General features: G+C 44.6%; 1 protein-coding gene across 1 annotated transcript; it reads right to left on the minus strand.

The window, feature by feature from the left end:
* Positions 1-607: 607 nt before the first annotated feature.
* Positions 608-10,803, minus strand: slc22a16 (solute carrier family 22 member 16). Its single transcript, XM_061242315.1, has 8 exons — positions 10,693-10,803; positions 9,372-9,848; positions 8,467-8,584; positions 6,179-6,731; positions 5,034-5,161; positions 4,190-4,299; positions 3,570-3,669; positions 608-3,015 (listed from the first exon to the last, which is right to left on the minus strand). Exons 1-8 carry the CDS (start codon positions 10,737-10,739, stop codon positions 2,815-2,817), a joined length of 1,734 nt encoding a protein of 577 aa, XP_061098299.1. The 5' UTR covers positions 10,740-10,803; the 3' UTR covers positions 608-2,814.
* Positions 10,804-16,085: the final 5,282 nt, after the last annotated feature.

Here is a 16,085-nt window from a genome sequence, read left to right on the forward strand (position 1 = left end):
CGCGTACAGAGAATGGGATCAAATAACTCATTGTTACCCTGCTGAAAAAAAAACAGCTCAGCAGGCTGTGCATTACATTATTACATTATTGGCACTTGGCTGACGCTCTTATCCAGAGCAAAGTACAGTTGATTAGACTAAGCAGGAGACAATCCTCCCCTGGAGCACTGCAGGGTTAAGGGCCTTGCTCAAGGACCCAACGGCTGTGCGGATCTTATTGTGGCTACACTGGGATTCATACCCCCAACCTTGCCTGTCCCAGTCCTTTACCTTAACCAATACGCTACACGCCGCCCCAACCTGGATGGTTGTTTGTGCATAGTATAATTATTTACTTGAATTTGAATATCAAAAATACACCTTCATTTTATCAGAAATCATTGAGGCGAAGTTTATCAGCACCACTTAAGAAAATACTAAACATTCATATTTATTATTATTTTGCTTATTATTTTATCCCATGAGCAGAAACATGTAAAACAAACTTGTCAAACTGAGAAATTACAATTCATTAATATTCACAATATTCATAAAAACAATACAAAATTTTAAACTGAGCATAGCTTTGTTTGAATAAATGACAATTTGAACAAAACAAACCCAAAAATGTTTTTGAAAATGATGCCTTATTTATTCCAAGTCATACATTTCATTGAGTTTTTTCCAGAATCTGGAAGTTAACATTTTAGCATTTGTTGGAGCATATTCTGCCATTTAATTGTTCTATTTTTTGATAAACAACTTCACCAGGCAGCTGGTTTCACCTCAGGGATGTAGACAAACCAGCACCGAGCAGCACTGAAGTAAGCTTAAATTACTGACATGTGCAACATATAAAAATGTGTTTAGCAACAAAATGTTTTCAAGGGGATCATATGTCTTTTAAAGAGCCCATATTTTACACCTTTCCAGTATTTAATTTTAGGCCCTGATATCCATAACAAGACATGTCTGTCTTTTTTAAGTACCTACAACAAGTTTTACCTCCAGTCTCTGGTGCCTCTCATGAGCTTTACCAGGAACAGGCTGTTTTAGCGACTGTGTCTTTAAGGCTTATTAATATCAACGTTCCGATTGCCTAACTGTTTGTGAGCGACCCTTCCGACCTGTAGCTGGTTAGCTCCGCAACAGTCTGAACGGCGTCTGTGCCAATTCCTGGATTGGCCCAAGGTCGGCCGTGCTGAAGGCGGACGGCGTCTGGTTGCGACGTCGTACAATTACAGAAGGCTAAACAGCTTGTTTAACAGGATATCTGGATAATACGGATTGGTTGCATTTCTTTGCGGGCTGTGCGTTTTCGTTCTTTCACAGGGTTTTAAGAGCACCTACAACTCCTTCGTAATCCAAATAGCAAGGGAAATGTTGCTTTCCACAATATGGGACCTTTGAAAATACCTTGTGCGAATACCTTAAACGGGTTTTTAAAATTCTACCTGTTTTAGGTATTCGTTTTTTAAATAAAGAACTGCAAAAAAATGTACTCAAGTTGTTAGAGAAGGAGACAGGTGAACTGAAGCCCTGAGATACCAGGATATAGAGTAGATAGAAAGATAGGTGGATAGATAGATACATAGGTAGATGGATTGATGGATAGATAGATTCATATAGCGCTTTTCTAGACACTGAAAGCACTTACATTGATGAGGGGGAAAGTGACCTCAACCACCACCGATGTGGAGCACCTAGCTACAGCAATGGTTCCCAGCCCCGTTCTACCATCCTGTAGCTCTTCATTTCAACCCTAGTTGGGCACACCTGACTCTAATACTAACTAGCAGCTCAACAAGATCTCCTAGCTACAGTAACTATCTTCTGTCTGGCTCTAGCTATGAGATAGGGTAACGCTTTATTTTACAGCCTGTTCATTACCGAGTAGTTACAGGGTAAGTACACAGCTACTTGTGAATTATTAGGTAAGTGCTTTGATTACTTGTGGTAAGTACTATGAAGCAAACTCATTAAGTGCCATGTAAGAGCTAGGTAAGTACATTTTACAGCCTGTTTCACAGTACTTACCTCTGAAAACAAAATCCTTTCCTAATAAGAACCTGGTGTTTATACAGTAAAATACTAGGTTATTAATGCGCTGTAAAATGAAGAGTTACAGAAGATAGCTGCTCCATTGCGTGTGCTTCGTTAAGAGTTGGAGTGAACAGGATTGGTTACCACTGAGACGGAACTAAATGTTATTTCTTTCACCCAAATGGCTTATCATGGACTTATCGAGCGGAGAATACAACATATTTCAGGAATTGTAAATCATGATATCGCTTGGATTTCAATCCAGTCCCAGCAGGATCTATGCTTTGCTTAGAAAAACAGAATGCAGGTAGTGTGAGATTTCTGTTAATTCAGCATTTTAAAAGTGAATCAGTAATTGTGACTAGAATCACATCTGTCTGATAGTGTAATAGTGTAATAATGTAATGTAATACCAAAACATACTTTCTCTCTCTCTCTTTCTCTCTGACTATGTACACACAAACACACACACACACACACACACACACGCACACACAGCACCTTAAAGGCCTGCCCACCCCGATGAGTCGCCATCCTGCTTCATGTCCATTAAAATGTCTCTCTCTCTCTCTCTCTCTGCACAGCCTCCTGTCGAGACGTCCAGTGAAGTTGGGGTGCGCAAAAAAAAAAGCTCACTCCCCGGTCCTCGGATTCCAAGAAACGCATCCAAAAACTAAACAAAAACAAAAGCAGGATCTGGCAATGACAGAAATTCCGCTCTTCAACGCAAGGAATGCTCTTTTCTCCGTGACGTGAAAGTGGGGTAAGATGGCGTCTCCGGGCCCCTGTCCCTCAGACCTTGGGCTGGTCTGCGTTGGCGCCGTTCTGGACCGCCGGCTGGAGCTCCATCTTCTCCCCGGGACGGGCCTCCTCCTGCCGGGGGGAGTCCAGGGCCGCTGCCTCCTCCAGCGTGTTGGTCAGGGGCTTGCCCAGCGTCTCCGGGAGCCACAGAGTCAGAATGCCGATCAAAAACGCCAGCACGCCCACGATCACCTGGAGAGAGAGAGAGAGGGAGAGGGAAAGGGAGAGAGAGAGGGAGAGAGGGTGGGTGGACCCACATGTCAGACAAACATACAGGCTCACCTGTGGCAGGTAGACCCACAGACAGACACACAGACTCACCTGTGTCAGGTAGACCCACATGTCAGACAGACACACAGACTCACCTGTGGCATGTAGACCCACAGACAGACACACAGACTCACCTGTGTCAGGTACACCCACAGACAGACACACAGACTCACCTGTGTCAGGTAGACCCACGTGTCGGACAGACACACAGACTCACCTGTGTCAGGTAGACCCACAGACAGACACACAGGCTCACCTGTGGCAGGTAGACCCACGTGTCGGACAGACACACAGACTCACCTGTGGCATGTAGACCCACGTGTCGGACAGACACACAGACTCACCTGTGTCAGGTAGACCCACGTGTCGGACAGACACACAGACTCACCTGTGGCATGTAGACCCAGATGTCGGACAGACACACAGACTCACCTGTGTCAGGTAGACCCACGTGTCGGACAGACACACAGACTCACCTGTGGCATGTAGACCCAGATGTCGGCCAGGTAAACGCAGAACGGCGCCACCACACTCCCAACACGGCACATCATGCTCCCGGTGCCGACCGCCAGAGACCTGGGGAAGAGAGTCCACACGATGGGCACAGAGCGGGCACATCCACACCAAGAACCGTAATGAGAGCTACGAATACGTCGTTTAAAAAAATCCTTCTAACTGAAGCGGACGGCGGAGTCCACATCACAACTGTAACGACAACGACAGCGACAAACGATACCTTTGGGACCGCTTTCAGAGCAATTTTTTTCCGGCTGCCCCAAACGATAAAAACACTGACGGCCAATGAAAATCCGTCCAAATTTACAGGGCGTGACTTGTGAAACGGCTTAGTCTAATCAATCCTAAGTCTCTTTGGATAAAAGCTTCAGCTAAATGACAACTCGTTTCTTTAATTATTACCAACCGATATCTGCCATATTTTATTACACCCTTTCTTTTTTGCTTACAGTAACTTGACTTCAGCATGTCATTTGTATTAAATATAAAAATAGAGCTGACCTTCCAAGAGTGGGGGGGCGGATGGGGGTGGCGGCAGGAGGAAAACAAAAACAAAAAAACAAAAAAAGACAGGGTGTACCTTATGATGGTGGGGTATAGCTCACAACTGTAGAGGTATATCAGGCCGAACGCTATGGCAACAGCAAACTTCCCGGTCATGCTGAGAACCACCACCAGCAGCTCCATGTCCTAAAAACAGAGACAGAGAGCAGGGGTGTCATCATATACCGTATCAGAGGGAACAACAAACAAACAGAACCCCACATGAACTGCGGCGCGGTCCACACGTGTATGTGGGGGGCAGCCCTAGGGGCGGCCTGTAGCGTGGTGGCTAAGGCGCTTGACTGTGACCCAGAAGGTTGTTGGCTCAAGCCCTAGCGCGACCGCGATGCGATCGGTGCGGCCGTTGATATGGTGTTTATCGCCTGGGACACCTGAAAACTCGACGAAAAACATATCTTCCTTTCCTCCACCCAGTATGGGAAGAGGAGAGGAGGAAAGGAGGATACATTTTTTTTTCCCAGCAATTCAAAGTATTTTCAGTACCCCTGGTGTACAGCACACTTGTCAGGCCATCACGGGGCTCTTATATATGGTTCAGCTGTGTTCAACATTCTTCCTCCTTTACAGTTAGGTTTAAATATATAAATATATAAAGGTTAGGTTTACATACTTTCCTGGGTTTCCCACGGTGTATGGTTCAGGTCAAAGGTCAAAGTGTACCTCGTTTGACCCGTGGGGCGCCGCTGGCGTCTATTCGTGTGTCTATTGGGGGGCGCGGGCACTGCGGAAACTCCACGCATCAGACAGCAGACAGACAGCAGACAGACAGCAGACAGACAGCAGACAGACAGCAGACAGCCCTGAGCGGGCGAGGGTGAGCTCATCGTGTTTTTCGGGGGGTTCGGCGGGCGCGCGCGTACCTTCGGGACGACGATGATGAGCATGCAGACCACCCCGGCGAGGATGAGGGAAGGGGAGCACGTCTTCTTCCGCCCCACCCTCTCCATGGCGAAGCAGCCAACCAGGTACGAGGGCAGCTCCACGGCGCCTGGCAACAGGCCACACCCACAACATCAGACCGCGGCCGCGACCCGATTCTCTGCCTCAGTGGACTAGTGCCCAGCAGTGGCAACCAACTGTCATGGCAACAAGGAGTTCATGTAGTTCATGTCATGCGTTAAAACTTTCTTTAAGATGCCAGGAAGACACACTGCCACAAAATGGTTAAAACTAACGAATGAATGCCCAATTAATAATTCACGCGTTTAGTTGCTGCCACATAATTGGCCGATTAAATACTTGCATTAACAAGAGGTCTACCTAATAAAGCGCTCGGTGAGTGTCTAATCTGCTGCCACAAACGTCTCTGGCTCATAGAGGCCTCTCTAATTCTAAAGTTGGACGCACAAACGGAGCAAACCGCAGAAGGCCGCATGGGGAGATTTGTTTACACGGACCGTGCAGCCGGGAGCTAAAAATACCCCGCTCGGCCGCGCCTGCTGGTGGAGCAGGGCTAACCGTCTGAGCGCTGAGCATTCTGTCGCGCACGCGCTTCTTGCAAAACTCCCCCTCTTTCATTCTCAAAGACTTCATTTATTCTACATTTTATCTTGCGCGGGTATGCGACCCGCACAACAGGGCTACTGCGAATTAGACTTTAACTCAATAGATTCAGGAAATTCAATTTGTTTTGTTCAAAAAAAAAAACTCCTTGCGGTGTTTTTTTTCACTTCACGTCCTGAGCTAGCCTCCGCAACCCTGATGCCCACTGTACAATATCTGTGTGGCCATTTCAGTCTCATTTCTCATTTTATGGAAGCGTTATTATCATGATTGTGATTATGATTATTAGCATGATCGCGATTGTCATTATTAGCATGATTACGATTGTCATTATTAGCATGATTGTGATTGTCATTATTAGCATGATTACGATTGTCATTATTAGCATGATTACGATTGTCATTATCATCATGACTGTGATTGTCATTATTAGCATGATCGCGATTGTCATTATTATCATGATCGCGATTGTCATTATTAGCATGATTACGATTGTCGTTACCTGCCAGGAATAGGTTGATGTACTGGTTTCCGCCCAGGTTGACGGAGCCCAGCGAGAACACGTAATACCCCAGGCTCCCGATGAACCAGACCGACCACACGATGAGTGTCCGGCAGGCCATCCTCCAGGTGCAGAACAGGTCCAGGATGCTGTACTTCCTCTCCGCGGGCTTCTCCGCGGGCGGCCCGGGGGCCTTGACCAGCGCCGCGTCCGCGTCGGAGTCCATGAGGTCGGCCACCCTCAGGGTGGCGGGCAGGCCGTTGAAGCGGGCGATGGAGTCCAGCAGGTCCTGCGCCTCCGCGTAGCGGCCCTTGGTGAGCAGGTAGAAGGGCGTCTCGGGGAACGACCAGCAGAACAGCAGGAAGGGCACGGTGGAGAGGCTGAGGATGATCTGGTAGATCCACCAGACGCGCACCAGGTAGCCCACCAGGGCCACCACCATCACGCCCACGGCGAAGGCCGCGTGCACGTGCATGGAGGTCCAGACGCGGACTTTGATCCCGGTGAACTCGGTCACGTAGACGAAGACGGCCACCAGGTACCCGCTGGACACCTGCGGGCACATTACATCACCTTACATATTAATGGCAGGATTTGGCTGACGCTCTTATCCAGAGCGATGTACAGTTGATTAGACTAAGCAGGAGACAGTCCTCTCCTGGAGCAATGCAGGGTTAAGGGCCTTGCTCAAGGGTCCAACGGCTGTGCGGATCTTATTGTGGGGATCGAACCACCGACCTTGCGGGTCCCAGTCATATATCTTAACCACTACGCTACGGGCACAAAACAGGGTCATCTTTAGAGACGGGCTGGAGTGGAAGGGAGAGCAGGGTTAGCTTCCACAGTGTGATGTTTTCGTGAGGGAAACGGATCTTTTCGGGGGCGGGGGGGGGGCGGGGGTTTGGAGGGCGGGGAGTGGATTTGATTGACGTTAAATGAGGAGGGGAAGCAGAGCTGTAGGGGAAAGTTGCTTGATCTAAATACACGCCCACACTGGTACACAATGACGTCAAATCTCATTTTCCAGGAAGTGGCAGGAAGAAAAATCTTTGGTGAGAACATATTTCATAATTTCATACTTAAAGACGTGTTCGTATGGATATGAAGAATTGACCAAATTGAGAAAAGGGTTATAATTAATTTAGTCGTTAACATTAATGAATTGATTACTAAGTAATGTATTAGTTACATGAATATTTACACATTATCAAAGCATAGGATACACTCATTATTGAACCATTAACGAATACATTTACAGTTTTATTTTTAATTCCAATACGTAGATGACGGATAAACCATTCAGTTATCCATTAATTAATTATGTACAAATACATAAATAAAGCTGTACAGATATACTTATCAGTAGTTAGTTAGTTAGTTAAGATGTACATTAGTTCACGTAACCTTGTTGTAAACGGTGACCTGCAGTACGCAGTACGTGTTTCCTCCGCCAGGGTCAGAGAGCAGAAAGCATAGCAAACACATCACAGAGACACAGGAAGAGCCGCGCTCTCCACACTGTACAACCAAAGCACACATCCTGCCGTTTGTTTTCCAGGGCTACTCGCGTTGCACAATGTTTTCCGCTTGCAATCAGGGTGAGAATTAAAGGCGCTCGCTCTATCTCGCCCCCGCTCCTGATAAGTCACGCTTCGTGTTTCCCTTCCAACTTCGGGAGAGCCGCGGTCGTACAGAATCACTAACGCCACACGTTTTTGTGGGCAGAGCTGTGTGCGAAGAACAGAGACAGATAAAAGGTCGGTTGGAGTGACTTCAGGGGGGAGTTTCTGTATGGCACATGCGTGATTAACTGCACGGTGTTTCAGCAATCTGGGCACTGGGAAGGGGGGGGGGGGGGGGTGTTGGGGGTTGTATTTGTAAGGTTCTGGGAAATGTGACAGCTGCTATAGATGGTAGAATGGGACAGGGGAAGAGGATGGGGGCGGGGGGCGGAGGACAACACCAGAGGTTTTAAATGCTTCTAAATGGCAAGCAGATGGAGCTGTTAAAATGGAGTAAGCTTTCTGGAATGTTCTTTTTTCAAAAGGCACTGTTCTAGAACTCAAGTCGCCTTCAATTACCCATGGTGATTGTTGCATCAGCATTTAGAGTGTTCTGTAAAGAACATTCTAATGACGTGTGTTCTGGTCTTGCAGCCTTAAAGGGATGAACTGAACTAAACAGGACACGATTTTGAAGGCACCTCTGCGTTGTTGTTTTTTTACATCTTTGGGTAAACTCTGGATGTACGAAGTGACTTTGAAAAGCCTTGTTTTTCCTTGTCTCACCATGGCCAGAAGAAACCGCAGGACCATGAAGATGTAATAGTTTCCCGAGAAGGCAACGCTGACTCCAAACACAAACTGGCACACGCTGGTCAACATCATAACTGGTCGTCTCCCAACTCTGTGCAGGAAAGAAAATAAAGAGCTTTTTGCTCAGCACGTATAAAATATTTCCCATTACTCAGAAAACATGAAAGCCATAGTTCACATAAACCATTATTTCAGTTTCAGTGTACGTTTTCAATTAGCCCAGATAGTTTAAAATATTTACTGAATATTTACAGAGTATCTTTAGCATTGGCTCTATTAGGATTATAAATCCTTCAAAATAAGAGTCCTCCACAGAACTAAAAATCCCAGCTCCAGTAGGTTAGCTCCCGTAGCATATGCTAGAAGAGACAACAACACCCCCCCCCCCCCCCCCCCCCCCCCCCCTTAAGGCGGAAAAACCACAGCAGACCCTGTGGCTTTCCAGGCCCATGGCTTTAGCATCCCCCACCCCCTCCCAGCGGAAAATGGATTCAAGATGGTCATATGGAGGGCTTTATGGGCCTGTTTCACAGACACAGATGTAGCTTAGTCCTGGACTAAAATGAGTTTTGTACAGAGAGTCTCCATTCAAATTAGAATTTAGTCTAGGACTAAATTAACCTAAGACTAAATCAGCAACTGACGGCCCTCAATGGCAGAGAACTGCTGGTTTTCCACCCTCTTATCTGGGAGTCAAATCTGAAGACAGTCTGCCCAATCAGTAGCACTGGGGGGGGGGGGGGACCAAGGTCAGGTTTGGATTCATGGGTCAGACCTGATGAGCCAGGTCTTGGACTAGGCTTAATATGTGTCTGTGAAACCAGCCCTACAGTATACGTTTTAGGAACTATTATAGGCCTATAAGACGTCTGATTTACCTGTCGGCGATGTCTCCAAAGAGGACGGCTCCGAGAAGCACCCCCACCATAAAGATGGGCTGGCAGAGCTTGGCTAGCCACTCCCTCTCGCACACCAGCGCCCAGTCCGTCACGATGCTCTGCTCCACGCCGCTTCGGTCAAAGACGAAGTTCCCCATGCAGGACTGCACCGTCTTATTGCCGTCGAACAGGTACTCGAACGCGGTGCTGTTAATCCGCAGCGCCCTCCTGCACTGGTTCAGCTCCCACTGCTCCCCGCCGGCGGTCTGCACCACCACCGTGCCGTCACCCCGGTTGTAGTACGGCCAGATATCCTCCAGGACTGCGCCGCTGTGGTTGCCATAGAGAACGCCAGTGATGTTGCCGGGAGATGCGCAGAGGAACTTTGGCGTCTCCACGAGGAAGACGGACGCCAGGTAATGGATCCCGCAAGCAATGGACTGGAACACGGCACCAAAATACAAACACGCCTGAAATCTGTTGACAGAAAAACCTCCTTTCCATCAGGGTAGTTCAAGTCCCAGTGAACATCTTTGTGGTGGAAAATCAGCGAAAGGCTGCCTAGGCGTTCGGGTGAAAACCCTACAGGCCTAAAGTCAAAAGTTTTTTTTAGCCCACTAGAACGAATCCAGGCTATATCTAGGTAAAGACCGTAGCTATATTGGTATAAACTCTCAACTTAGATTTCCACCCTTCCAGACGTTTAGAATCTGGCCGTTCCCTCACTGGGATCTGTCACTGGGGTGCGCAGAGCATTTACGCAGCATCGACGTGTCCGACATTTCCCACGGGAGACAATAAAGTATAATTATGGTAAAAGTTTTACAGAACAAACTAAAAGGACAAATAGCTTGATTTACCTCAATCAAATGCGTATTACAATACAGCACACGGAACACGGAACCGCGAAAAGTTGCCACATACGCACGCAAACATACACACACAGACACACACACACACACACACAGACATACACCTTTTAGGAACTGGGGAAGTTACAAAAAGGTTCTTAAGATAGTAGCATACGCATCGAATAGCCTACATTAAAAGCTTAAACTTCAGTCCTGCCTTGATTAGCCTATAGGCTAATAACAAATTAATAATTTATAAACAAACATCTCAGTACATTTTGTGTGCATATTTGTTTATTATGTTGATAAGAAAATCGTTATTACGAACTGAATTTTAACTGCATTATTGTAAATAGTTAAGGCCTCAACTAATTTCCTTGGTGGAAAAAATATGTATTTTAATCTCATACGAAGCATACGAAATGCGATTTAGTTAACGTGTTTTTGCAGGTTATCGGTAGGTGTCCTACCTTTTAAAATGTCCAAGTTCGTCGAAAATCCGCTCCACATGTTTCATGATTTGCGTGCTATGGACTGGCGGCGCAGTCCTATCCGTGGAAAGAAAGCAGAGCTACTGACTGTAACTTGTTAACGTTAGCTATCAGAATCTGAAGAAGGAGGGGCCGTTTCCCTCACCGATCGGGGGAGATTGCCACACTCACCCTGGAAAATACATCCCCGAAGTCGTTATAAAGTATTCTACGCTTTAGCACCCCAGTTGACAAAACGAACCCACGTTACTATATTGCTGTCTCGTCTCCTTGGATTAAATAAATTCGTTTTGGGTCATGTACATTAACCCAGATTAAAATAGATTTTACTTTCCAATCGTTTGGCATCTACGTCGTGCGCCTAGCGCGTAAAGCGCGTCTTTTCTGATTTATTAAATGTTTATGGAGTTCTGTATCATTCATAGGTAAGGACTAGGTGTTTCCTCTAGCTAAACATTAGGTACTGTGACCTGCGAAAAGTGGAATGATCCCCTAGTTTAATCAAAAACTAAAAACTAACCCTAATGCTAATTTGTAACTTATAAATAACATCCTGCGTAACATAAATAAATGTGTTAATGAAAAAACAAACAAAACAAAAAAAAAACACGACATAAATGTATCAATGAATTACAATGATCAATGTATGCTAGGCTATAGTGTGACCTCAAACAACCTGAAAAATCTGAGTGATCCAAAAATAAAACGAAACATATTTTCATACACTAACTTCATTAGAGCTGTTGAATAAATGTGATTTATGAACGATATGATCTGAATGATATGATAAAAAGAAAGATTTAGCAGGATTTCAGGACTGTGGACATAAAACTACAGTTTTGTATTTTTTACATTTTTCCAGTCATAGTTGTTTTCAAACATATGTTAAATTCATAAACCTCATACCAGCTTCATACCAGAATAAAGATGTCTTCCGTCCGAATGATAAATGATAAAACCAGGCATTTAGGGTTTCACATAAGTTATAGTTCCCAGTGAAATAAACTTTTCTTCATCCTTTTATTGAATTATTGCCCTTTAATAGAGGCAGTTTCTCTCCCATATGAATGATAAAAGCACTGTATTTTTTCACTCTTCAGATTCATGAATATAGTCTTCTGTATTTTCATATTTTTCCACTATAATATGTTTCTTGTCATAAATGGTTTCAAAGACATTTTCTTGTTTTCATCCTTTTTCATTTTGTCTGGTGAATAATGATGAATTTGCTTCCATGTGATTAAAAAAATAGAAGGGTTTTCCCCAAATGGAAGAACCCTAACCACCCCAAACCCTTCTGTTCAGATGGCTAGGAAACCATGTTTATGTAAGTGTATTGAAATAAAATAAATAATAATTAAAAATTAAAAATTATATATATATATATATATATATATATATGTGTGTGTGTGTGTGTGTGCGTGTGTGTGTGTGTGTGAAATACAGGAAATATATGATGAAAATGTGTTTCAGTTGGAAAAACAGCAAAATAGTTTCCGATTGTTCCCACAATCTGAAGTAACAAGAGCTGTTCTGGGTTTAACTCAGTGCAGTTATCCGGCTAACTCACTGATCCTGCTTCCGGGAAAAAACGTGGCCCGGAACACTCAGATCCGTATTTTTTGCCCGTGTTCGTGTTCGCACGTGAAGCTGCTCAGTTTGATGGATCTCCTGAAGATGAATGCAGGTGGCCTGATCCAGTGCCATGTTGTGGACATGCGGGTTCAGCACTGAGTACACAGGAGTGCATACAGCCCCCTTAAATCCCTCCTGACGAGCAGATGACAGACAGGAAATCCCCGGACAGGCATCCCTCAAAGCTGGCAAGGCTCCAGAAAGGCCATGTGACCTCCCTCTTTACTCCCAGTAACACCCCCCCCTCCCCCCCAAATTCAAGTGATATATAAAAACTAAATTGAATTATTGGAATCGCAAACATTGTGTAACAGCGTGGGAGAAAATGCATGAGAATCGATCAAAAAAAAACTAGACTAGAATTGGAAGGGTTTTTCTGATAAACTGGACCTGGGGGTACATCAATCAATCACAAAACGGGTTGCTATGTTTTGCCACGTTGCTGCCTTGGATGATGTGTTTCCTCCCAACAGTGTGCAATGGTTTGCAAACGGGCTTCAACGTCTGTTTGCTCCGATTCGGTGGGGGCCTTGGGGGCGTAGCCTTAATCAATAATGATATTTCATACTTTAAAGCCTTTAAATCTTCCCAAACGCCATAGGTGCAAACCGTGCTCTGTCAGTCAGTCTGCCCCACGGTGTGCAACAGGATAGGTAGCCTATTCACATTGTGTGTTCAGAGATGCTGTTTTTCCCACAGAACTGCTGCTCACTGGATGTTTTTTTGTTTTTTTTTCCACCATTCTCTGCAAACACTAGATAATGTTTTGTGTGAAGATCCCAGGTGATCAGCAATTTCTGAGATACTCAAACTCTGGCACCAACAATCATTCCACAGTCAAAGTCACTTAGATCACATTTCCTCCCTATTCTGACATTTGGTCTGAAAAACAGCTAAACCTCTTGCCCACGTCTGCATGCTTTTAAGCATTTAGTTGCTGCCACGTGATTGGCTGATTAAATATTTGCAGTAACAAACTGGTGAACAGGTCTACCTAATAAAGTACTGACTTTAGAGATCTGGCAGCGGTACGGTGGTTTGAGCAGTGGCGTCTCGGGAGCTCAGAGTGGGGCGCAAAACCTCCCTTTAAACCAATCATTGATCTCAAACTGATTTCTTTAAATGTTTCGATGATCTGAGTAATCAATCGGAAATGAACACGCGGCTTCGTCGCATCGTGTTTAATGATGAATACAATTCCTTTTTAATCACTAAGCAGTGGCAGAGACTTCCCCTGATTTTCCTTGAGTAGGCTGTCAATACAACGATTCATTCACAAAATACTCAGTGCCGTCAGATATAGCCAGCTGTCCCCAACTAGGCATTATTATTTAGTAGCCTTTGCCTCATGCATTTCATTATATTTGCGTTACGAAGTCGTGCACATTTTATCAACATTATTTGCGGACACACGGACTTCTTTCTCCGCACTCACCCTCGGAAAATAGACAATGCGTTGCCTTTTATCCGAAGCGCTGTACAATTGATGTTTCTCATTCACCCATTCACACACTCACCAACGGCGATTGGCTGATTGTGGGGTTAGGCGTCTTACCTTCTTTGCTAATGTCGCCCCCAAACCCAAAGAGTTTTAGTATCAATGTCATGGCATGCAAAGGATACGCAACAAAATACTAAACAAGGCTAATTTCATTTACATAACATTGCTGTGTCCCAAAAATTCTGGTGCCCTGAAATGTGGAGACAAAGCAAATGTTACATTACATGTCATTTGACTGATGCTTTTATCCAAAGTGACTGACAGTTGATTAGACTAAGCTGGAGACAGTCCTCCCCAGGAGTAATGCAGGGTTAAGGGCCTTGATCAAGGGCTCAACGGCAATGCGGATCTTATTGTGGCTCCATCCTGGGGATCAAACCACCGACCTTGCGGGTCCCAGTCATGTACCGTAACCACTACGCTACAGGCCGCTCTGTAAATGTGAAATGCATGTCTTCACTGGGGCAGAATTTGCGTCAGTTATCTGACGGCTGCCGTTGATGAATCCGGTGGGAACCGGTGGCAGAAGGGGGTCAATATCATTTCTAAATGATTAACCGGTATATTTATTTGAATTAGGTTGAAAAACACAACTTGCTATGGCCTACTTTCTCTCTCAGTCCTTCGTAAATTCATGAAAACAGTCCATTTTCCCCTTACGTGGTCTGTAGTGTAGTGGTTAAGGTACATGACCCTGTAGTGTAGTGGTTAATGTACATGACCCTGTAGTGTAGTGGTTAAGGTACATGACCCTGTAGTGTAGTGGTTAAGGTACATGATCCTATAGTGTAGTAGTTAAGGTACATGACCCTGTAATGTAGTGGTTAAGGTACATGACTGGGCCAGTGGTTTGATCCCCAGTGTAGCTGCAATACAGTTTTTTACAATCGTTTTCACACTTGTCTCAATACCATGTCCACTTTTTCAAAACTCTTCACACAGTGTGCTTTTGAAACACGCACTTGAGCACATCAGTTAACCTTTGGTGCAAAATGCACTTCAACCACCAAAACACTTAATATTTCACCCAAAAGTGACTCATGCTGCCAGAACTATAGCATATGCTTTCTCCCATAAGACTACTTTGTCACTCAATGTTCAATGAACTGCAAAACACAAACAACATGGAGCATTGCTAAATACATATATTATGTGTTTCCCTTTCCTCTATTTTTGCATCCACAAATATTTCAAGCAGCTAAAGAAACTTTTGATCTGTTGGTTTGCCTCTCATAATAGATGTCATGACTGAGTGTGGGAAATTTACAGTAAACTGTAAATGAATGAATGTTTTACTATATTGGAAACCCAGAATAACAATTTTTACTGTGTAATGTAAAACAATATATGATAAAGAAACAAATCACAAAAGCAACAGTATTCTTCAGAGGGTTTACAGTATTTTGACGTTTGTTCTCACGGTGCAATATACTGTAATTCAGAAAAGAAAAATACAATACAATCAATTACTCAAAATACATTACAATCAATAACAAATACATACCAAATAGCAATATTTCCACTATATACAGTAATTCGCTCATATATTGTCTGCCTATCAGTATCAGAAGTCTACTGTTGGCCTGGCCCATCTATCCTGTCCTCTGCATTTGGCTATAGATTTTCATCAACATCACTCCGAATGTTATCTCTTGCTATACACCGAGGAAAACATCTTTTTGCATGCCTTATCCAGCCCTGGATGTGTTCCACTGTTATGTCATACACCCAGCAGCCTCATTGCATCTAGAAGTGACATCTGTTCATGTGGGTGGTGGTCCTAAACCTTCACATATACCTTCATAAACTTCATATTGGTACCTGGGTTTCTTGACACCCTCAGAGTTCCTGTCAAAGGGGACAGTGTACAACTGTTTCATCCTGATCTGATGTTTCTGTAACACTCTTGAAATGGTTGTAGTGCTTACACTGTCAATGTTTGGAAATATGATCTTGTCTGCGGTTATGTTGTTGCGTATTTCTCTTAGCCTGATGCTGTTGTTGACAATGACCATCCCAACTATTGTATCCTCCTGTTGAGGTGTAAACATTCTTCCCCTTCCCCCTGTGTGACTGTGTGAGGTAACCGCTTGGTCCTGTAGTGAGTCAAAGACAAATGTGCACTGATACATCTGCTTTTTCTGGAGACTTCTCAAATCACAGTACTGCTGTAATATACACATCAATTGAATCAGTCAATCAGAATGCTGTAAATACTGTATAGTACTTGTTGGTT

Source organism: Conger conger, chromosome 5 (assembly GCF_963514075.1).
Source record: "Conger conger chromosome 5, fConCon1.1, whole genome shotgun sequence".
Lineage (NCBI taxonomy): Eukaryota > Metazoa > Chordata > Actinopteri > Anguilliformes > Congridae > Conger > Conger conger.

What these genes read in the sequence shown, in the direction of transcription:
- slc22a16 (XM_061242315.1), bottom strand. Translation starts at nt 10,739, where the DNA reads ATGAAACATGTGGAGCGGATTTTCGACGAACTTGGACATTTTAAAAG. An exon ending in GAACTTGGACATTTTAAAAG is followed by an intron (nt 9,849 to 10,692) that starts GTAGGACACCTA and finishes TTCTGTCAACAG; the next exon opens with ATTTCAGGCGTGTTTGTATT. An exon ending in CTATACCCCACCATCATAAG is followed by an intron (nt 3,670 to 4,189) that starts GTACACCCTGTC and finishes TCTCTTCCCCAG; the next exon opens with GTCTCTGGCGGTCGGCACCG.